General features: G+C 40.3%; 1 protein-coding gene across 1 annotated transcript in view; it reads right to left on the bottom strand.

Annotated features, from left to right (window-relative positions):
- Positions 1-25,038, bottom strand: part of fstl4 (follistatin-like 4) — a 197,607-nt gene that overhangs the window by 63,534 nt on the left and 109,035 nt on the right. Inside the window, exon 5 of the mRNA XM_076750847.1 lies at positions 2,809-2,999. Coding sequence (XP_076606962.1) covers positions 2,809-2,999 — 191 coding nt within the window. The remainder of the gene's footprint in view (positions 1-2,808; positions 3,000-25,038) is intronic.

Below are 25,038 nucleotides of genomic sequence, written 5' to 3'. Positions count from 1 at the left end.
CTTTGAATGGGTGATGTTAAGCACGTTTCCCTGATGTTTTAGGGAGATAAACAGAACACTCAGGCTGTGCTCAATAACTCCAGTTGCACTATATACTGTTAAAGCTGCTTCTGTACAAAAGCACGGCAGTAAATAATAAAAGTGTCAATGCAGGTCTATCTTTGTCAAGAGATAGCTTGAGCTGGAAAGCTGAACTCTGTCTTTCAGTCCTTTTGGAGCACGTAGACACGACGCCTCACCTAATTATTTTATTTAGCATCTAATATTTTGAGGAGATTGTCAGTCAAACGTACATGTAAAAAATAAAAAAAATAACATCTCTACAAAGTAAAAGGCTTTATAACTGTGCAGCAAACATACAGACTACAGTTACTATAGGGAAAACAATGAGTGTGTATTGCCCTCACCAAAGGAAACGTGGAGGATACTATCATAGCAAACGATCATTTAGGAATTTGCAGGTTAAAAGTCTTCATCTCAAAACCAACATTCATTTGTTTAAAAAGTGCTTTTCGATGTCTGTGTTAGATATACTGTAACTGCGGCTTCAAAGCATTTGAATTACTTTTTCAAGGTGAAGATGGTTCAATCACACGCTGAAATGTAGCATTCAGTGATGTCGGCGAGCTGAACTTTTCACTTTTCAATCACACTTCTGTTAAAGGCAGACACACTGATCTCTATTTGGGTTGAAGCTGGGTCGACCTTTGTAGGAATCATATGGTGTCAAAAGTTCTATTAACTACGTTTAAATTCTAAGGATTTAACTTGTGCAACGACGCTAGCAGGAGAGTGAGGAAGCTGTGAATCAGTATGTTGGCCTGAAACAGATATTTGCCTGTTTCAGTTGAACACACCTGTTCTGGTGATATGCTACAAACTGATTTAGCTTCTGTTTTTTGTTTTTTTTTTCTCAGTAATTCATTCATGGAATTTTACTCTTACTCATTAATTTTTGTGCTTCCTGAAAAAAGCTCAAATAACGATCTAAGCTGCAGTGAGACATGTGATGCTACCGTGTACATACATCTACTGATGCCACAGTACAAAGCTGTTTTCATTTATTTATTGCGATTCTTTCATTTCATCCAAAATGAAGTGCGCTTTTAGGCCAAAATGTCCCACTATGAACTCCAAGCCTAAAAGTAAAGCCTCCAAGCTTCTCCTCCAATTGATTCTACATGGGGCTGCACATGTGACATGGCAGATTAAGGGATGTGACAAACTTTTTTCTCTCGTTGCTGCCTCCAGCACACTGCTGCCACTGTTGTGTGTTCACTGACACAGACTGATCTGTCCTTGAGCATTTGAATAAAGTATTTCAAACCCAAACTACAGGACTTTACCCTCTGAGACCATCTGTGACAAGATAGATTCCAAACCGGAGAAAGTCTGGATGGATGGCCAGAATTCATCTTTGAATTCCTTTGGTCCTTAAAAGCATTATCTCTGTGAAAATGAATTTATTAATTCCTACAGGATAAGAATGTGTTATCTTAAGATTTCCTGGCAACATGTCAGCATTAGTAATTGCCAGCTGTGACTGATCAAAATCTTCTGTTAGATCTTTTAGCGCAGCTCTGCCAGAGAGGCATTTTATTCTTCATTTCTGCCGTCTAGAACGAGGCCAAAAATCACTCCATCTTTTTCATTTTACAAAGTGACAAAGCCTGTTGTCATTTACAACTGCAGTGAGAAGACAAAAGATTAATTACTGTGGCATTTTTGAGACTATATTTAGTCGCAGTTATTAATTTTTAACTTCGAATAAAACAGTTTTTCTTCGGCATCATACAGCCACTCTCATTTTCCATATATAAGAGCTACAGCGCAAATGTTAGACACTGAGACTGTAAAGCATTTGACAATTTAGCCTTCCCGCAGTCTGCAGTGACTCTAACATGGTTCACTGCGTTCTGGCAGAAGTCACAGAGATCATAGCATTGGCTGGGAGGAGTCTAATTAACACCCATCTCTGAAGCCCATTTCCTGATACCAGATGATGCCCACAATAATTTCATTTCCTCACCCTGCAAATGTCAATGCCAGTCCTTTCTACAGTTCTCCCACTGTTTCCCATCAGGCCCTGGTGGGAAGATAACCTCAGTAAACATTTTTCATTGTTAAGCAAGATGATTAAATGTTCCAGCCACATGTCAGTAACAACTGGTGGGGAGATACTCAAAGAGGAAAAAAACCTGATCGATTGTTGCCCAATGTGAGCTGGGACAGACTCACATTCTAAGTGTAAAGAAACTCATTAAAATAAGAGAGATTTCTATTTATTCTGAGAAACATAGCATTGTTTTTCTTTTCACAGTGGCAGCAATGCACTGCTGTAGTTTTCCCAATATGTGTTCAAGTAATATTCTTACCCCCAAACTGCAAATGTCTTGGATACGGTTTGAAATCTGTGCTGATGTTGATGCCACACAGGGTCTCTTCACACTCTCACATAATGAAGCTAAGCTAATAAATGCTCAAAAAAACGGTTCCAAAAATGGATGGTATACGTCAAACACATCCCGTAGCCCCTGCAAACCTGTCACTGGATGGTATGGTGAGAGAAATGAATCTTCAACAAGTTTGAACATGTTTCCAAAGCAGCTACTTACATGACATTTACAGCAAACATTACCAACTCAATAAAACTACACAGCTAAAGAAATCGTACCATTCCAGTCCATAAAAACTGCATATACCAGGCATTTCCCTCCCTTGTTTAAACAACTTCTTTCTCAATCAGTCATTCCTCTGTCCATCCATACAGCCATCTGATTACTCAGACCATTTCAACTTGAAACCCACCTTTTCCAGCTCATCACTGACCAGCCGGCCGTCCTGGTCCACATCCAGGTATTTGAACATGGTGTCCACCAGTGCTCTCTTCTCCTCCATGTCTCTCTGCTGGCTCTGCTCTCCACTCTTCAGAACTTTAGGTTGCATATCCAGCAGCATGCTCTTCAGCCTGTTGTACTCCGACATGGTGCAGGCATTGCCTACAAGAGCGAACACGCAGATATGGAACAAAAGACATTTGATTAACCTCAATTACACAACCCAAAGCCGTGGGATTGTAGCTGTAAATTGGATTTAATGTGTTTGTGTGTTTTATAGAGGGAGGAGAGGAAAGGAGGGCAGGAGGGATAGATACTGTGTGTATTTGTGCATGCATGTGTATGTCCTTGAGTGTTTACTGGTTTAAAAAAATGTTAGGTTTTTGTTTGCATAATTTGTCTGACAGCTTTTTCGGTGCAGGGGGTCCAATTAATTACAAGTAATCCTTGAATCCACATGAAAACAAAAGGTAAACATCCTCATTTAGACCCTCTCAAGCTTCTTGTCCTCCTTTGCTATGGGATTAGAGCTCATGCTTCAGACAAGACTGGGTCTCCAGCTACTGATTCTGTGCAAGGCTCTGCCTGATGAGGATGTGCAGAGGAAATGGGAGACCACAAATTAATCATGGGCAGCACTCAGGATTTTTCTTCACACTTGAAATCAATAATTATGCAAAACACGTCTGTCCCATGCTGCGAGGGACTTAATACAAATGGAGAGCAGGCAAATAAGCACCAGACACGGACAGGGAGAAGAAAAGGTTTTCCTTTTCGTGTCTGCGGTTTCCCTTCTTGGCTGTAGTGTCACCTGAGCCTGACGACTGCATGAGAGATTCTGACGGGAGGAAGCGGGGCCTCTATGCAAGTCGGAGGCATGGTGATGACAGGACAAAATATGAAAATCTTTCTCATATGAATAAATCATTAGGTGACATCCGTGCCTGATCACTGCAGAGCAAGAGCCCCTCTGTGAAAGTGCATGGGAACTGATCTCATTACCTAATCTCATCCAACAACTCAACAACTATCAAAGCTAAAAAATTCAGAATGAAGAACATGGTGCAGACTTTTAGACTGTAGAAGTTTAATCCCAGTATCTCCTTTGGGTTCATAGCAGTGGGAGTGCAAATCTAAATAGCATATCTACAGCTGTTAGCACAACTGTCACTGCAGCAAAGTCAACAAGGGTTCAGCTTGGCTACAGCAGAAAGACAATGTCTCCTGCTGGGGTACTCCATGTTAAAGTGCATATTAAAGAGGCACATATTGTCATGCTTATGCATATGTATACCCTCACAAACTAACAAAGGGTTTCCTGGTGTGCAAAATGTCATCTCATCTCAAAAGAAAGCCCAGGGTGACCCATGAGTAAGTCCTCAACAACCTCCAAGACTGCAGGCTCTCCTGCAGTAAAGAAAAAAACATGACTTGTTTTCATAAAACACACTGCTCTACATACATGAAAACTGGTATTTTATGCAAAATGGGGAGTCAAAAACAGAAAAAATGAGGCTGTCATGAGACAGAGAAAAGAACTGGTGGTTTGTCCAAAGAGCTTGAGGCCTTTAAAGCAAAAACAGCCATCACAAGCCACCAGAACAGCGTTAATGCAGCTTACTCTAGATGTGATTGTTCCTGAACCTTAACAAAGTGACATATATATAGTACAAGGACGTCTACCTGTAAATACATAGTTTCATTTTTAGTACAGGCTAAATGGTTTTCTAGAGCTGTAGTGTTTAGGGAAACGCCTGTCAAACTTTGTTGGGCACAATTTTGAGCTGCAGATTAATACACATTTGGTGCTCTTGTTACAGCTGTCTGTTGCTTCACAAAGGGTCAACAGACAATTTGGAGGCTGCTGGAACAATAATGTTTGGGCCGTCTCTGCTTTGATGAAATTCTGTTATCGCCTGCTCATTTCTGAAAGGATTGCATGATGTTTGACAGGTACTCACAGTCACGCATGAATACACATGCAAAGACAAAGCCAAAGAAGCACACAATGACACACACACACACACACACACACACACACACACACACACACACACACACACACACACACACACACACACACACACACACACACACACTGGCTCTGCTTATTACAACATGAAGACTTACACACCAGCACAGTACAAAGACAACGTGCACTCCTCTCTACATGGAAGTCAAGGTCTTGGCTAAATCCCTGTTCAATGTTATTCCTGTGAGGGGAATGAGGCGTGAGATGGATCCGACATGAGGGATCATCACCTAGCTGTCATCCCTGTCCCTGCTCTGGAAGGACAGAAACAAATTAACACCCCACGCTGATTTACATCTCGCCATATATGGCTAGAACAATCCTCTCTTTGCTCAGACTTAATCTGCCCCCACAAGAGTCCACACAGAGGGAAACATCTTAGGACAAGATAACTAAAAAGAAATCCCAGTTTTACATATAAAGGAACTGGATATTTTCAGGGCACATAAAAGACTTGTGTAAGAGGAGACAAAGGTTGATTAAGGTCACACATTACTTAAATGCCCTCATGACCTCCTTTTCTCTCCAGGTACACCTTCTATCCTTCTGTCATGGTGAGAAAGTGAATGTTACACCTGGATGTTAAAGTGAATCACACGCTCTTTCTTTCCTGGAGTGAGTGTCCTTTGATTCAGTCTCTCATTCTGCTGAGTGCAGCAGCTGCAGCAGTGGCAGAGAAATATCTGTCTGCATTACAGTGCATCCACCCCTGACTCTAACACTGTTTTATTGTTCTGGAGGGACTAGGACTCCCTTTATTGCCCGTTTGAAATGTTAGCTGCTTAAGTGAGTGATCCGAAGCTGCTCGCACCATGGACGCCCAATGTCCCGGTGACGGAGCTCCTCTCCACCGCTCTCAGCATCCACTGAGCTCAAACTTTATAAATGTCAGGCAGGGGAAAACAAACAGAGAGAAGAGGAAGAACCGGTCATGCTAAAAGGAATGGATTGTATGAGAGGACAAAAAGCAGGATGAAACCTCTAAAAGTTCATTTTTCTCCACTGTATAAATTCTACTACTGAAGATCAGGAAGTTGGTAAATGTTGCCATTCTCTCCAGTAGTGAGATGTAATGCTGTGATGCTGATGAACAACAACTTAAGGTCTGTAGTTATACAGTATATCTACAGAGCATTTTTCTTGCAAGATGCATGATGGGCTTTCAGGTGTTAAAAAAACAGTTAAACCCTTTTTCTGTTTTGTTTACCAATTCTGGTTCCCATTACATGAGGTATTTTCATAGCTGTGCAATGCATTGCAATCAGTGTGAATAACAGTTCCAGGCGATCTGCTACTCTTAAAAACTCTGGGTATCTTTTTGCTCAAACCTGTAAAAACCAAAAATAATTCAGAGCCTTTAGAGTCAAAGTTTAGGTTGTGTATTTTGAGCTATGAAAATGTTTAAAAAAAAAAAAAAACTGGAGTGAAGTGTTTTTCCTCAGTGGAAATCATCCAGGTCTACCTGACAAAAAGGCATTCCTTAATAGCAGAGCACGACCTCAGTGCTAATATGGCTTCAAAAATGATTTGTTGCTGGTCCGCTGTCAGGTGTCGCTCGCTAGAGTAACTCGTTCAGAAATCCAGCGGAGGAATTCAAAAGGTAGAAAAGAGTCATACATCCATCAAAATTCAGGTGTGTACGAATCAAAACAGCTAAAAGTTTCTCCTGTGGAGCAGCACTTGGCTAAAAGACGGAGGGAGAGAAGGGAAATCCAAGGCATCAATCCTTCAGAAGATGAAACCTCCCTACAATGCCCTCCAGGATGTAATAGTGCTCTGTGTTAAATTTATGTCTGCCTGACCTCCCCTGGCTGAAATGATGGGATTATTTACTGCCATACTGTCTGTGTGCTGCTAATATGCGATGGTGATGGACCTCCCTTCCAGATAATTATGAATATGATGGACACTCTTTGCTCCTGAGGGCAGCAAGGTCTAAGAGAGCCGAGCCAATCTTGGAAGGGTGACACAAGTCACAGGAGAGCCCCATATTGCATAATCGCTGTTGGCAGCTGTTTAAATCGGCTTACTGTGAGCTTCATAGTCCATCCGGCACTTCTTCTGTGACTGCTGTGACCGAAAACACTTAAACCTTTAACTTTCTCCATTTTAACATTCATCATACTATATTTTAAGTATGTTTAACAGCATTTTACAGTTTGTATGACGAATGATAAAGACAAGCCGCTCTGTTCTTGAAAATTCTTGTACAGAGGATATCACAGCCAACTGATTCATAAAATCATATTATCTTCCAATATTTTGCAGGACATGCATGAATTCTGTTAAGTCTTATGCTGACTGACAGATAATGTATCTGTTGAAGTGATTTATCACGACAAATATGCCCAAAATGTGCCAATTCAAGTGTGAGGCATTGCTGCTGTTTTTACATCACTGTAAACTGATTGGATTTTAGAATACTGGTTGGGCAAAACAAATATTCTGAGTATTTGTGTTGGATTCTGGAAACTGTGGCATTTTGTAGACTAGATGAGGAATCAGGTAAGAAAATGGCTTTAGCCTTGTTTTGTTGATGCATTTTGTGTGATCATTGGCAGTCAGCACTAACCACTGAGATTGCACTTTCTGTTGCTGCTTCACAATCAAAGCCATCTTGTGGTTCACTGATTGAATGTGTTCATTGTGAAGCAGCAGTAGGAAATGTTCTCATTGGCAGTAAGTTAACAATCTCTGCCTGTAGGAGGACTAAACACAAAGGCTTCTATACGTGAGATGTAATTGTACTGCTGAAGTACATACGTTCATTTCCTGTGAATCCATTGTGGGTGTACAGATAATTTGAATGTAGTGCAGCAGGACAGACGGACCTCACCGTAACAATGACGCCTACTGTACAGAGCTAATTACTGAGCATAAATACATAATAGTATGGTAAGGGATTTGAAATAATAAAAAGCTGAAGGACTGTAAAATTAAATCAGTCTTTATCTGCATCCCAAAATTATGTTAGATATGTCAAAGAATATAGAAGCTTTTATTCCAAAAAATTATTATCATTATTTGATAAGATTTATGCTCTTGAAGATGCTCCCCCACATGAATCCAAGTAGCATGCGAGACATGCTGCAGGCAGGGCAATAAAAAACCCATAAACATACATTTCCATAAATATGAAACCACAGTACAATACCAGCCATTATTCAGAAGCAGCTTGAACAGCATTCATCTACAAACAACAGCAGGGGGAGGTGGAGGAGGTGGAGGGAATGTGCAGTAACCTGGGTCAGCAGCAGCAGCAGCAGCAGCAGCAGCAGCATGAATGATCAGCAGACTAAGAGTATGAGCTGTCAAGTTATAAACACCTCACTCACTGTCTGAATGTGACTGGAGTCAGCTGACGAGCTGTGAGCTGTCACGGCTGACTATGAATGAGATATCATGGTTAGAGTGACGGATTAAACATCTTTGCTTTCTAAATTAATATTGCATATGAGACTGTTCTTAGGATCTTATTATTGATAGTGTGAGCAATAATCCCATATCAAAAGCAGTAAAAAGTGATGATTCATAGTTTAAAGTGACTCCAACATTTCTCAGCTAATACATAACTCCCACTGATTTAAAATGACGCCTCTAGATTTCCTGAGCACAGGGAAGCTGTCTGCCAGTTTGCCTCACCATACATTCAGCAGAGTGGATCAGTGTGTGCTGGGGAAGTCTTATCAGAGTCTGTGCAGCTTGGCACTGACTAAATGAGAAACCCATTGCAACACCAAAGTTATTGGCAAAGCAGTGAAGGAGAAATAGTACAGTAGCATTCACTCCCCGCCTGCCTGTCTGTCTGCTAGCCTATCATCTCGAACTGGCTTCTCAAACTGCACATCAGCACTATGCACATCAGCGTTATATCTCTTCCACTCGCGCTCTCTGGATTCGACTCTCTTTCACTCTAACTTACTCTCACAGGGACTCCCATCACTCTGAGGAGGAGTGTAACTTACAGGGACATGCAGAGTTTAGTAGATGCGTGGGCTCCAGCGACTGCCCTGTTGCCTTCTTTGCATGAGGTTCCCCTTTTGAACCAGGTAAACACTCGGCATAATAAGAATTACTAGTATTATTGTTGGCACTGCTGCTACTGTTCTGGTAATTAGAGTTGTGGAAAAGCCTGCTGAGCCCCAATTTCACAAGTAATGACACTGTCTATAGTGCCAGTACTGTTTACACCTTTCTTATTTTCCCCCTTTGAGCGTTAATGATCACGATGTAAGTGGTTCTCCATCACACTGTGGCCGATTTACTCAGCAGGTATAGCTCTGTTTTTAAAATAATGCCTGAAAATAAGGTTGTAAGACTGTTTTAATGTCCTTAATCAGTACTAATTAATCAACTGATTAGCCAAGTGAACTGCATGGAGGCTATAATAGCTCTGGTCATGTGTTGTGAGTTGTAGCTGTTCTGTTTTGAATAATTTCAGGGATCATTTCAATAGAAGTATTCATGCATGCACGACAGAAGGACTTTATTACTGGCTTCACCTCGTCGTATTGGATATCTTGGAGCTCATAAATAAGGCTTCGCATTAAGTGTTGCACGTTGTTCACAGAGACAGTGGTCTCTAAAGAGAGGCGGCAGAGACAGAAAGAGCTGAGAGAGCTGCTTTCACAGCAGCAAGCAGCCAACAGCTGAATTATTATGACTGAAACATCAGCAATAAACTTTATCTTCAATAATCAATTTAATCTCTTATTGCCTCTATTAAGACTGGATAATGCACACCTTGTGGGGTGTTTCCAACAATGTCGTATGTGTGTGTTTTTTTCTTTTTGTAGAAGAGCCAGCACCTGTTAAAAGAGCTGACTGACAAAAGTGTATATCTACAGCACAGTATGTAAGTGATACTGTTTATACACATGCATGTTGGCATCAGTCAAACTGGTCATTTATGTATGTAATAAATAAAACCAATGCAAAGGAGTGTCAACACTCCTATATGCTTGGTGCAAATACACCTCAAGTCAGGTCAATTTCATTTATACTGTTTAGCCCAATATCACCAACTTGCCTCAAGGGTTTTTATAGTCTATACAGGATAAAATACCATCTATCCTTAGGCCCTCCTTAAGTTTAGAAAGAAAAAAAAAAATCCCACAGATTTCCTCTAATCTCCACCTCGCTTTTTAGCAAGACTGGAGAATGAAGAACATATTCAGTGACATCCAACAGCCTCCACTCGCTTGATTCTCCCTCGACATTTTGCAAGTGATTTTCTGCAGTAATGTATGATGCCACAATCTCAATGCAATTCAGCTCCACATTTGTCACATTTTTCAGGCTCATTAACACAAAATGTGGTTTCTCAAAAACTGCAGCCCCATCAAATCGCCTCCTACCTGTGGTTTTAGCTGTAACACCAGCAGAGTTCTGACTAATGGAGACTGAAGTGGCTTTTCATAGTCATGAAACCACACGATGGCCTGTGGAACCCATAAAGCAAATACAAAGAGCAGAGTTTGTTCAATACAGGGTAAGCAATACAGCAATACAAAGAATGACCAGATAATAATAATAATAAACTTCATTTATGTCACACCTTTCAAAACACAAAGTACTTTACAGATTCTCAATGCCACACACAGAATATAAATACAGTTGCACTTGCACACTCAGCCCTGGTGAAGCGGATTTAGCAAAAGAAAATAATTACCAAGCCCGCTCCCGCTAATAGATTGAGACTGGGAACAAGCTCAGGCACTGATTACATTTTTAGCATCCATCCCCTTCTTTCCCCTACACCTGCAGTGTAAGTTACAGTAATCTCAAGACCTTTCACAGCCCTTGCTGAGGCCTGCAAGCTGCTGCCTGATGATCCCATGAGTATACAGCTTTTAAATTGCCTGTATGTGGGGACTAGAGGAGACGGCCGCCTTAGGCTGTTGTGTGGCCTAACTGAACCCCTCTGACAACACAAAACCCTAGACTAACATCCACCATTAGCCTGCCCAAATACTGCAGTGACCTTGCAAGGAAAGTTTCACAGGCACAAAAAGAATGGGTGATTTTAAATAACTCAAAGTGGAAGGTTTTATGTACAGTAAATATTGCTTGTCTGTCTACATCCTCCATGAGAGTTTCAAGTCAGTTTCACCTCTGACCACACCGGTATTACACCTGTAACCACACCCAACAGTGAAGTGACAGGGTCCTGGATTACACATGGACATTGCTGCAGCAAGATGAGAAATTAAAGCACTAGAGGTCAGCAAAAACTCAATTTTCAGAGGGTGTCAGGTCACTCTTAAAGTTGGGTTTGTCGGGGCCTTGCTAGTTTGGCTTGAGGTTTCTGCCTCTGTTTATTTTATCTGTGCTTTTAGAAACTTTCATACTCGTGCTTGGTTAAGGTTAGGAAACGTTAGGGTTAGGCACAAACTTGATTGGCCGACTGAACCCCGTACCCCTAACCTTTTGTGCAATGTGGTTACACAGATGTCCACTTCTTCCTTATTGGTAATCCAGCAGAGGAACATACTGATATATATTTTAATGTTATACTAATCAGCAAGGATGGAGGACTCTGGGCATGCGGTTGTTCTTTATAGTCAGCTCCATCATCTTCAAAACAAATGATGAAATGATTTTTTATAGCCGTTGAGAGACAACCATGCATCGTATAAAGTACAGTAAGCAGCGCAAGAAAATGAAACCTCAGGAAACTTTCCACCTCCACAGAAATTTGTGGATATCTGAGGATGAAAAAGTTGCAGCAAGTATAAAGAAGAAGCTTTTCAAGTGACGATCACCATGGGTATAATAATGACAAAGTATGGTTTCCTTGCAGTTTCACTGAGTAGTTGGCAGGTGTAATTCTTTCCCCATATATACTGTACGTGCAGATCAACGCTGCAGAATACTGACACTTGAAAAACAACTGAAAAGGAACAAGAGGAAGACAGTGAAGTACGCTGAGAACACGCCTTTTATTCTTTCCTCTTCATCAGAGAGGAAAAGGCTCTTTTATCTGAGTTTTACCTTTCATCTAAATTCTGTCTGAACGTATGCCTTTAGAAGATTATTCATCTTTCATTCTTTCTTTTTTTTCTCTCTATAGGTCACAGCTTTTCTTCAGTGGCAATGGTTGAAGTATTTTGCGTGGGAGTCTTTTTTTTGTCACATGAATGTAGAAGCTTCAACACAAGGTTAATTTATTTATCATTTTACAACACAGGATTGTGTAACAAAATGCTAGGTGTAGCTCCATTATGCTACTCACAAAACAAAAATTATATAAATGGTTAAAAAAATAACAAGCCCTAAAAATAAAATCACTTTTTATGGTGGAGTTCGGTGGATACACATCAATACTTCTACTTTAGCAGAATATTTTTACAGGTGTCTTTGTTGAAGAAGAAAGGAAAACTGAAACAGACTTTTTGCTGCTTAAAATCATCACTGCAATTAAGACTGAATTTGATGCAGTTTATCAAAACATGAGTTCTGAATAACTTAACAATAATACACACGTAGCACATATTTTGATGCAAAACCAAACACGTCTTATCAATTGGTTTGATCATAGCGGTGTGATTTTTATTAGATTTTTACTGTATCTCTTAAATTAGTTATAAGTGCAACAAAACATAAATGAACAATACAGGACGTAAGGGGGTGGGTGATTAGACAGTATTGTTACTACAGAATCTACCAACAAAGACTACAGCAAACTACCGTAGACCTGTGAATTGTAAAGGTTAAGACTGGGATGATAAACATGCAGTACGTGGTGAGTGTGTAGATGATGTGGTTCGTCAGTAAGGGGAGTAGCTGGCAGAACAAAATAGGCAAAAAAAGAAAAAGTTTGATGTGGTGCAGCAACCCACACCCTTGGGAGGAGGCTGCCCAGTGGGAGGACAAATCCCAATCCCCATCCCGAGCAGCCCCAGACCACATGGGAGGGAGCCTCTACTAGGCTTTTTCCTCCCTTTTTGCCCTTCTTTACTCTTAACACCAAAATTTGGTGTTAAGAGTTTTGGCCCTTATGCAAGGGCTGGGTGCAAACACACCAGGACAGGCTTTCAACCGATTCATTTGAGGAAAAACAAAGTATATAATAATTATACTAATACTAATAATAATGTGATAATGTGTCTGGAGTAATGGAGAGAGAGGAGGAGAACGAAAATCAAAGCAGGAAAAGGTTCAGTGTGTGGGAAGATAAACGAGTGCTTTAGTAATAGAGGCCTTGGTGACAAAGAAAGACTGTTAATAGTAATATTGCTGATTGAATAATGTTAATAACAATCATGGTGATTTAAAAGACAGATCATGGTGTCGCAACAGAAAATAATTACTATCATTATCATAAGAATAGTAATAATAACATCATATCATGGATGTGGATCATGTAATCAGAGGAAGAAAAAAAAAAGGAACGGAAAATAGGAATTAAAGAAGTGCAAAATTAAATTATAATACGACTGCCTCCATCCAATGGGAGTGAAACATTGGCAGAAAGAGATAAACAAAGGTATATGAATGTTCACTGTTTTGATGTGTAAAATGGGAACTGACTAGTGCTATCTGATATTTCAAGCAGTAAATTTGGAGGTGGTTGACCTTTCTGAAATTTTCATGGGATTAGCAATCATTCCAGGCATAAACCCACTGCATAAAAGAGAAAGTAATTCAGTCTCTGATGTTTTTCCAAGAGGCAAGATAGGTTGGCAATATTTGAGTCTCTACAATCATGCAATAGCACTGGTGTTTTCATTACCATGAGATGAAGCAAACATAGGGAGCTAATTTCAACTCTGATGACAGCCCTCAATTATAATGAGTATGTTTCCCCCTGAGCTAACGAGACACAATGTAATCAGTTGATAACGTGGTCATTTATTTCCTTCCCAATAATTACAGTAGTCATTTGCTTGTTGGTACATTAAGGTGAAGATATTTTGTCCCCTCTTTTCATTCTTTAAATTCATTACTAGGTCATTGGGGACAGCTGATTGGACCTTCAATTAAGAAGCAAATGTTGTAGGTTGGACAGCGTTCAGCTTTTCTGTCAGTGCTGCAAAATGAAGGCACTTATGAATATGTTGGTGTTGTGCATTTTATTATTTGATTTGTTATATTGTACTTGAACTGTACATAATGTACTGTCGAATGTTAATGTTTCTTTGGCTCAGTCCAGCAAGCTTAGCTTATCATTGATGTTGTTTTTGCCTCCAAAGAAGGTCTGCTTCATAGAACGTGGTCTTTCATGAATATACTGAAAAACTCAACACAGACTGTGTAAGCCCTAAATTCCAACACGTTTCAGAAGCGTCTGCACAGAGTACATCAAGCCAGACAGGAAGTCAGACACAGGATTGATGTAGAGAATGCAGCACATTTTCAAAGTAAAACACCCTGTGAGTCCCAATCGTACATCAACAATACAAGCAAACAAAAGCAGGTCGGCAAAACGCTGTGCTTCTGAAACATGCCCAGTGTATTTTACAACGGCCATAGGAATGTTAAAGCACTTCTGTTTGTAATACAACCCACAATCGTTGAAAATAGTAATTTTAGGTTTTCTAAATCACAAATCAAATTCCTTTCTGCTTGATTTATTGTTCTCACCATATTGTGTTCAATGTCCTATTTTTGGGGGGAAAAGAAAAAGCATGAATCAAACAATAAATCAATCTCTGAGAAGTCAGAGCGCATTTGACTGCACTGCATACCAAATTGTTTCCCCCAAGGTACACTGGCAGCAGTGGACTGATATTGACTCATTAGAGGTTTACAACTGGAGTCCTTTTCTCTGCCAGCAGGTAGAAATAGTAGCAGAGCAGGCCATTAACCAGAAAACAGAACTAATGAAGGGGGAAATTAACAAAACACAAACAAATAACACGTGTTTCTGAATTCCCTGCCTGGCTTCTGTTGATATGGCTTTCCTGTTTGCATGCCACCTCCTCAGTTCATTATAAGAAGCTATCTGGGTCACACACATCTGCCACCATTGGGGGCAGTTGACAAACCAATGGAAAAATACAAGGCACGTGTTTTGTCAAAGGTGTAGCTTACCACTGATAACGAGGTGACCTGGATGTACCATGAGTTATTCAGACCCTTCCGCCTCCAGACTATTTATAGAAATGACCACAGTACAAACGTAGAACAGGTAAATTTATCACTGGGGCTGGGCACTTAAAAAACATGCATCCCATTTCCACCGTGTCCCCTCAGAGAATTGCTTCTAAAAAAAAGAATTTGTGACTTTTAGTCCGGTTCTTTTTGATTCAACCCTTTCCTAACTGTGCTCTTCATGAATTCATACAGCATCCCCATCAGGGATGAAGTGCTTCCCGACATACCAATTTCATAACAGTGGGAGCCAGTCCTTCGGTAGGCAGCTTGTCAACTGAAATGACACGTTTCAAAGCCTGGGATCTACAGCTATTTAAATACACATTGGCTTTCTGGCCCCTCAGGATCCTGGGCCAAGTCTCCATATCCCTCCCCTCATGCTTAAAACTGCCGCTCAACAAATACAAATCCAAGACGACCTGGCTCTGGCCTCTGGCCCTGGCCAGTGTTGATTTATTTCATGGCATGCCATGCTACGCAACTCTCAAAATAATTTCGACTCCAGTTCAGTGATGTGTTTTTCTGTTACACTTCACAGAATACATACGATATTTGGAACAGAGGAAAGTAAGAGTCCAAGTATGTGTGTATGAGCTAAGCTTTGTCATAAGACAGGTCTTCATGTTCACTGCTACTGTCACTGCTCAGATCAGACTCAAATTCAAAAAAATGCAATCCATATATAAGCTTTTGCTTCACTGAAAAAATAGATTAATACCAGTGTGAAGCACGGATCAAGCAAAAACAGTATTTGATACTGCAGTATCTCAAATGACTGTGGATGGTTGTGTAGACTTGTGATATGCTAGCAGCTAGCTATACTTGTCCTGCTGTAGTTGGTGCGCACTGGTTTCTTCAGACTAGCTCATAGCGAGTAACTAGCGGAGCAGAGAGGTCTGATGATGTGGTGGCAGCGAGCATATGGCCTTCTATCCCTTCTATCAGGCTGCAACGTGAGCTTATCTGGATACTGTACACTCACTATTGTAACTGTGCACCTGTAGTTTATACTTTATGGTGGCCACAATAATATGAAGGTAATCTTCACCTTCACACAGATGAGAGAGATCTCCTTCCATCAACACGTGATGAACTCTGTTACACCCACAGGAGTTAAAGAAAATGTGTTATATATGTACATGTATGTGAGTGAGTTCTCAGAACCAACGCTCCATGGGTAAATTAGATTTGTGTGTTCTACTACATCTTTAACAAATACTGCAGCAAACAAGACTATGTGAGAAATATGGAAGACTGAGCTGGCAGAGAATATTAAAATATGAAGCAGCAGTGGAGCAGATATAGGCCAGTCGGTCACATGTACGGTACAGTGTGGTAACACAGTGCACCCTGGAGTACTCCTGCTTGTAGCAGTGACTAATTTGAGAGCATTGGGGAAACACAGTTCATCACTGTATTTTCTTTAATTACCAAAGCCTCTGTGCATGAGTTATTATAGCTAAGCCCAATCTCTTGACAGTAACGTCAGAGCAAAAGCAATGCTAAAGAGATGCACAGGAAGGACTTTTTCTACAATCCACAAAAAACTGATGAGTACACTGTCAAGACAGCTGTCTTGGTGTGCTGAATCTGTTTAGTACGACATTTTGGGAAATACATTTATCTGCTTTTTTGCAGAATTAGGTGAGTCAGATGACTGATACCACTCTGATATTGTATCTGCTCACTAAACATGAACCTACCCTCAGTTTGGGTTTTCGAGTGTGGGCTGGACAAAACCAGCACTTTTACTTCAGATACTACATTTGCTCTATTAAAGCTTTTTTAAAAATGTTGAATGTATGCACTTTTCTTGGAATGAAATGTTTTTACATCATTATATTCATGCGTAAGTAAAGGATCTGAGTGCTTCCTCTACCACTGCGTGCAGGATTTGAGGGATACAATTATTTCAGCGTTTCTTTTGGGATATTATACCACCCGAGTAATTATACCACAACTTCAACTCTCTCTGAACTTACAGTATAACTACAGGCAGAGAGAAACTACGCAAAGAAGTCTCATTAAAAATGGTTAGTGGCGTCCAGGCCATTACAGGAGCTCACACTGCCGCAGCAGGGAGCTGTCTATGTTTTTGGAGCTGCTTTGGTGTCCACATGCAGAGGCATGAGGTGCATTTACAGCAAACAGTGTTTACAGTGTCTCTGGAGTTTTTTCATCATTGAGAATAATTAATCGACAGGGAGCAATTAATGAAGAATGAAGAAAGAAAATAAGAAGCAATTACTAGCCCAAACAGCAGATTAACAGCTATCGTCTCTAGAGGTTGAAGACGGGCGTAAATATCAGTAATTATCTGTTCAAAAGCCTCAACAAGACAAATATCATGTGCCATATTAAGGCTCTGGACTTTTGAAAAGTAACGCTATGAAAAGTTAAATTTATTTGTTTTTTGAATCCTGGTCTTGTGCATCACATCACGTTAGGTGCTGTAATTTGAGTGAGTGGCAGCCAATACGAGTAATCAGCACCTTCACTGTCTCGTACGTATGATTTCTCATGGTGGGCTTTTCTGTCTACATTTTATTTCCCTTTCAATCAATGCAAAATTAAGGTCTGTGTCAGCTTTGCTTTCTCAGCGGCATCCATCTTGATATTGCTTTAATTAAGTACCTAAAATTGCATTAAAGCACTGCTCCAAATTTGATCTAATTTCCACCCTTTCCCACACAGACAGACATTTATAGATTATGTTAATCCAACACTCACTGCAGACACTCTCATGTTCTCCGCAGCTCTAATCAAATTAGAGTTTTAATCAGACAGGCTGTAGTTGCAGGTGTCAATAAAAATTAAAAGTCTACTTAGCTAAGTGTTTATGATATCATCCTAAAAATAAATGTTATTCATTTATTCATGCATGCCATTGAATGAAATGATGAACTCAATGATAAAGAGAGAATGCGTTTTTCTACTCTGTATCCAATCATTGTTTAATCACATTAATGATGACTGGAAAACTCTTTCATTTTCTTCCATTAGATTTAAAATGCCTTGGCAGGTGAGTGTCAGGTATTTTACTATACGAGACAGAAACAGAGGACACAAAGCAGTGATGTTCACAGTTGGACAGACTTAACATTTTAAGATTAGGATAAAAGATGAGGCAAAAGATGATGTTAGATGAGGCAAAGGAAGTGAGGAAAAAAAGTTGTTGAGTTCAACAAAGTGAGAAAATCTTATTTCCTAAGATCACAAAATATCTTGCTGACACCAGTTAAAATCTAATTGGCAGTACTCTGCCTCCTGAACCATATTTTTCATGAGATGTGAAGTCAAACGTGTAATTTAGTTGCATATCAATTTAGCTTCCTGCAGAGGAGAGTCTCTTCCTACTGAATGAATGGATTTGCTAACAGTGGTAGCTAAAGGAAAGCACAGCAACAATACAGCAGACGATGTACTGTCGTCTAACCTCATTACAAATGACGGACACAGGTGTATTACACACACACGCACACACACTGCCAGACCTGAGATCAAGAGGAGGTAATATTGTCAGTGCCAGGAAACGGGTGTTCCAGGACTGGATAGATCAGGACGACTCAAGAGCCCACCAATAAGTGGCCACATGAGACTAATGCACCTCGTACAATGATTGTCTGTACCATTTCCATGTCAGTAAACATGAGATCCCCTGCCACTCTCTCTGGAATGTACAGTAGATGTTATCATGGCTGAACTCTATCACCGTCTGACATAACAGTTGTTCAGCCTACATCGAGCCGTCACACGTTTTTCATTTGTTTCTGTGCAGTCTCTGAGGAATAATCGTCTGCCATGGCAAGTGATGCTACGTTTTTCTGCAGCATTTTGTTTGGAATGAATACAAGAAGTGGCTGCTAGCAAAAGCAGAGAGGACCATCATGGCTATGATGACAAAGACTGAGAGTTGCAAGCTCCATGAAGTGTCAAAGTGTGAGCATGACCAAAATATCTGACAAACAAAAATCTGGAAAGTTCAGTGTAAAAATATAATGGCAATTCTGGGTTAATCAGTGCTGTAATCCTCTACTTTCAATTCACTGGAAACTGTGCTTCATAACATTTTAGAGGTGTTTGATGCCAAGTGCCAAGTTAGAAATAATAAAATTAGGTTATTCGTGCAAGCTTAAGGAGCCTTCTCCATCTCCTGAACTGAGTCCAATAGGACAGAGGGAAAATGCACTGTTATATATAAAGTGGGCAGACAAATGGCTTCTTAGAAACCAGATGGCACTGGTGTTTGAGTTCCAGGGTGAGACCTGCATGTCAGCCTCTCTGTGCTGTGGCTCTCCCTAATCACATGTCATTTATGAACTGCTTCTGGGGCAGAAATCTGTAAAACCTATCTGACCTAACTAGAGGAAAAAAAATGGAGAAATCTTTAGCTCTATAAAATATTGGCAGCTTTGATCTAACAGAAAGTATTATTTATCCTTCAAAGACTGGCTGGACCTAATTTACAGCAGAGTAGGGAAGTTGATCAACGTCACTCCATTAACATCTACAATTAATACTGTACAGCTGTAGAGCAGATAGACTGGCAGGCGTCATTATGGTACCTGCATCCACCACATTGATGTACAATACTTGCATTCTCTACGCACTTCAGAGTTTACCGACTGTAACCAAACCAACTGCTTTCTGTCATGAGAACACACCGAAATGTCAGCTATTGTCAACAGTTTCCGAGCGAATCGTTTAAGTTTTATGAAGCCGAAGAGAACTACACCTGTGTTTGAGCTCGGTGACTACAAATCATACATGTTTCATTAGTTTTTAGATTGATTTCCTACCTTTCAGGCAGCTATTGGTTTCAGTTTATTGACGTATAGTAAAGTAGAAAAATCAAATTGCAGAGACTCCATTTTATTGCATTTATTTGTTTTTTTTCAATGTTACATAATCACTGTCTAGTAATGCTGCAGCACGCGAGGACTGAAGATCACCACTGATGCATTCAAGGACACAGACAAACTAACCACTAAAGAAACAAACAGAAAAGACAAACTAACATTTTGTTCTGCAGCAAACTCCCAAGTCTCTGGTTCTGTATTGTCCTTGATTGCAGCAAGGACAGTTTTTTTTTTTTTTTTTTTTTTTTTTTACAACAGGATCAAGGACTGGACCTTTAAACACCTGTTGCAATTTTGAGCAACTCACAAAAATTACAGCTTCCTCCTCCTATTGGGAGGGAAGGTAAACATATGTTTGGTTTAAGTGTGCTACAAACGGGGGCCATATGAAGCACTGCTGTGATGATAAATGGCAATAGCGGAGTGGGGTTAGAGTGATTCGGTTTGAAAATTACCTTCATTTTTAGAAAGATGCTGACCTCACACGGTCAAAATGGCAGGAGAACTAAGGTTATAGAAATAAGGCTGCTGGTGCGAATCCCCAGCCTACCTGCAAAAAGCTGGGCAGGAGACTGAATGAGAAACCAGATTGTGACGAGAAGGTTTTTCACTTTAAATTCCCTGGACAGAGCAGGAAAAATTGGTTGGTTGCAGGACATAATGAGTAATACTCCCCCCTTTCTTCAACCAGTGCTGTCAAGGTGTCCTTGTGCAAGGCGCTTAACCACCCACCTGTTCCACTGGAGCTGTTCGGTGGATTCGACTGAGATTGCACCGAGTGCTTCCCAAGGGGGAGTGTAATGATAAATAAAGGTTAAAATGAAAAATTGTCCATGTTCAAAAGGCCATGAAGTCCAGAGATGCGAGCTATTAAAGATGCAGACGTTACATTAACAGAGCATCCATCCTATGTGTCTATAATCCCTCAAAATCAATTGCTGCTGTGCCAATTTGATAGTTAAATGTTTGACTAAAACATCACATTAGACACTCGTCAGACACATTATTCAGGATCCCTCTGAATAATACAATAGGTACACAATCCTTCCATCTACACCAAGACTCAATTACCACCACAAAAAGTAAAGGTGTCCTTCAATGACATCAATGGAGGAGAAAACAAAATAAAACTGACTTTTAATAAATGTGTAGTCAAAATGGAAATGTGAAACAGTGTTTACAGGTTTTGGGATGCGTGTGAGATGAGATATATAATAAATCAGCTTTTGTTTGTTTGCTTTTTATGGAGTGCCACTTTAACAGATGAGAGACTGAAGATGGTAGAAATCAGAGCTATGAAAATACACACGCACACACTCCTTTCACAGCATCTCTCTATTTATCTGTCTCCCTCCCACCTCTAATTTCCATCGCTAAAGTGTGTGTGATTTCTTTTTCCTCGGAGTGCTGCAGTGCTCGTCCATGATTGGGCACATGACTGCTGCTGCTACTGCAGCCACTTCATAATTTAATCAGGATGAGACACACTTTGACTTTTTCGATGTTTCTCTGTGTGGTCCTCTCCTGCTGCTTTTCTTCCGGCACCTCGCTCCCTCTGCTATTTCTTTATCCTGTTGCCCCTTCCCCAAATTCCATCTGTGTGCTTTTGTAAGGAGGTTGCTGGCAGAACCATTCTCAATAGCGTCTTGTAAATAATGCAAGTCACTCGCATCACTGTACACCAGTGCACGCACGGACACGCATGCAAATGTGTACGTATGCGCACCATGCACTAACACATACAAACACTCTCATGCACACGGCTCGAACCCTTCAGGGAATCACACAGATGTCTGGGCACCTGGTGATCCATTCTAAATGCTGCCAGTTGTCATGCCCAGGATCTAATTTACAGCCCAGTTAAACAGTTTCAGTCCCACTTTGTTGGGGAAACTGACATCAATCTTGGGTTAATTGTTTGCACCCAGCGCCATGTTTAGTGACCGTCTGTGTTCTGGGCTCAAAAACAACAGTGTGACTGTGGAAGCCTGACACATCACTCAGCTTTTAATGATAACCAAACAACCAAACTACATGTATGATGTTCAGTCAGAATTTTTTTAAATCATAGACACTGACAAAGACATATGGCATCATTTGTGATACCTCTTTGCTCTTATCTTGGACACACATCCAATCCTTGCAGTGATTCAAATAGGTCTGGTGTTGTGCTCTACGATGTCTGTTTCCCACCGGTTAAAAAAAAACAATCTTTGTGGGCAAGATTTAAAATAGCTATGTCATCTTGCTGCGCCAGAGACAGAAAAACGGTGACAGGAAAATTGCCACACAACACAGCTGCACAGGCTGTGGTAAGCAGCCTTACAAAAATAACAACTCATTGGCATATTAACTGCTTCGATAGCAACCTCCACCGAAGTCTTTACTCCGTATGATATTGCCTTCAACGTTGGAAAGTGAGAACCTGTAGCAGCTATAAAACTAAATGGTGAGTAATTTTCAATCAGGTACTTCTTTTGAACTACCATTGACATTTCTTGCTTTCTCTTCAGGTAAGTGCTTGTTTTTGTATTTGTGCCAACTATCACTTTTACTTCAGGATAGCAATTTTGTGCGTTGGCAGCAAATTAACAATTTGAAAAACACATATGTATGGTTCACTTCAATCTTTTTAATTTCTTGATCTTCACCAGCTTTTGCAGGGAGCAGTTACTTCTAAAATGGAACCTACTCCCCAGTGAAAATGAAATTAAACTTCAATCACGTCAATCAGCTTTTGAGGAAATTTCAGACTCCTCAGATACGTCGTACCTGAAGTCCTGAGTGGTAACAGGAAAGATAGAACAAGTGATGTGCTGAAGATCCACAAACGTGTCTTTATTTGAGTAAACTCTGTATAACTCTCGTGACTATCAGTTTAAGCCATGCTCGTGTGGATAGACATGCACTTTGTAAGTAGGCCATCTGCGTCACATGTTCCTCTATAGTGCAAGAATCTGAATTTTAAATGTGGCATTGTGATTGATGAGCAGTATTCATGAATGCAAGGCTTCCCTCTTAAATTACCATATAATTGCCGTGAATATATGCAGATTGATCTGTCCGAGAATCACAGATCTACACATCTTCCAAGGAAACATTAATACTGAATGCCACCAAATTGTGCTTTCAAGCTCATTTTCCATGCACAATACAAGCTCAAGATTGTCAGCTATTAAAGAGAAGAGGGTACCTTTTGGCCCAGGAGGAATGTATAGATAGGGATAACTGAAAAGACTGCGGTGACAATGAGCATCCTGACGCCCACATGAAATATTCTGGAATAATTTCTTTGATGGGTTAATGGTTTTCTTAAACAGCGGTGTGTAAACATAAAACTGACTCTGAGGACGGACCTTCTAGAAACCAAGAGATTTGCTGGTCACCAAAAAATCTGCAGGTCCACATAATCCATAAGCACAAGTTTTAGTTTCATGTCACTTTCATCTTATTTTGGAGTTTTTCTTTTGTTATATTTCACATATTTGGAAAAGATTTCTAATTAGTGCAGCTTACAGTAAAAGCAACAGTAGAAAAGTTTGTATCACTAGTTCATCAAATTACAAACAACCACTGATATGAAAATCTAAGCCTCAGTAAATTCAAATAATACCCATGAATGCAGAATGATGACCTAATAAAGAAGCAAAAAAAAGTGCCAAGCACGGAAATAGATTTACTCAGCAATCAAGAGTTTGAAGGGGAACTGAGATATGATGTAGCTTGTGGTCATATGAGCTGATTTTAGAAAACTGTCAGCCGACAGTGGAGGTTGGGGCGCGATTCTGCAGTTTTACTGGAGTTGGAAGGTCATTTCACAGTTGGGGACCGTGTGGCATGACAGCAGGCCTTTGTACTGATGGGAGGGATAAGCTGCCAGTGGTGACAGAACTAAAATTAGACAGTGGCAGCACATTACCGATAACCATTAGCAAGCAAGGCCATTTACTTTTACAGAGTGACTTAAACAGTACATTTTATGAGCCAATTTGAACTCCTGTGCTTACTATTCTATTCTGATTAATGTAAGGAGGTGAAAACAATGCCATTTGAACTCTGATGACACCAAATTATTGCATGAGTCACTGCACGAAAACTGCAGGTTTTGGTCTTGTTCCAATCTCGACCAACTACAAGAAACAAGCCCACAATGCAACGGTTGAAAAGGCTCACATGACAACATAAACTGAGGGCCAACTTCACCAGTTAAGGTGAAGTGCCTACTAACACATTCAGAGCAAGCTATTGTGAGAATCATCTTTTCTTATCTGCTTATATGTTTTAAGCTGCCACTGGGACAAAGAAATACACGTTCCTTGTGAAGGACAGAATGAACTGGACAGCTGCAATCCTTCTTTGAATTCATCCAACAATAGATGAATAAGAATAAATTTGCCAAAGTAGCTGTGCTTTTAAAATATCACACTCCAGAAGAAATATGACTCCAAAAGTAACATTAAACCAATACTATTACGACACCCTGTCACTGCATAATGACTTTCCTCAAACAGTAATTAGAATGAAAGTCTTTCAAATGTCACATTGGCTGTACTCTGGGAATCAAAACTGCAGAGCGAGGCTGGAGAGGAGACCTGCGCACAATCAACTATTAAAGAAATGCCTCGAATATTAAAGTGAGTCATTTTTGTTAAGAAACAAGATCAGATCTCAGGAAAAACAGGCACACCAGCAATGAAATGGGACGAGATGGTTTTAATACTGAGTGAACACACAAACACGCCTACACCCACCTGAACCACACAAAGGCTTAGCACATCAAAGTCAAGTCTCAGTGTTTTCATCATGTGGGCCAGCTGCTATCCTATAACACCACCACTGTTCTTTGTTCAGGGAAAGAAACTGGGAGGAATATTAAGAGTACCATACTTCCTACATACTTACAGGAGTAACCTGCCACTTAATGTAGGTTAATTACTTAATGTAATGTGATTCATTCTCAGAGACAGACGAGGGGTACGATTAGGCATAACAACAGCATTTATTTAGCAGAAAAGCCAAAGTACATTATATTATAACGGTCAGTGTACCATGGCGCATGTCTATCAAGTACATTATGTACAGCAACAACATACACAGATACTGACATGGCACGTGGCAGAGGGGGCTTTCCTGTAACAACAGAACCAGCTGAACTTGCATTGTGAAGTGTGGAGAGAACGTTACGTCTGGCTATGTGAGAGAACAGTTTCCC

This window comes from Chaetodon auriga, chromosome 15 (assembly GCF_051107435.1).
Source record: "Chaetodon auriga isolate fChaAug3 chromosome 15, fChaAug3.hap1, whole genome shotgun sequence".
NCBI classification, from domain to species: domain Eukaryota; kingdom Metazoa; phylum Chordata; class Actinopteri; order Chaetodontiformes; family Chaetodontidae; genus Chaetodon; species Chaetodon auriga.
The sequence above is the reverse complement of the archived record's forward strand: the minus strand, read 5'-3'. Positions and strand labels throughout refer to the sequence as shown.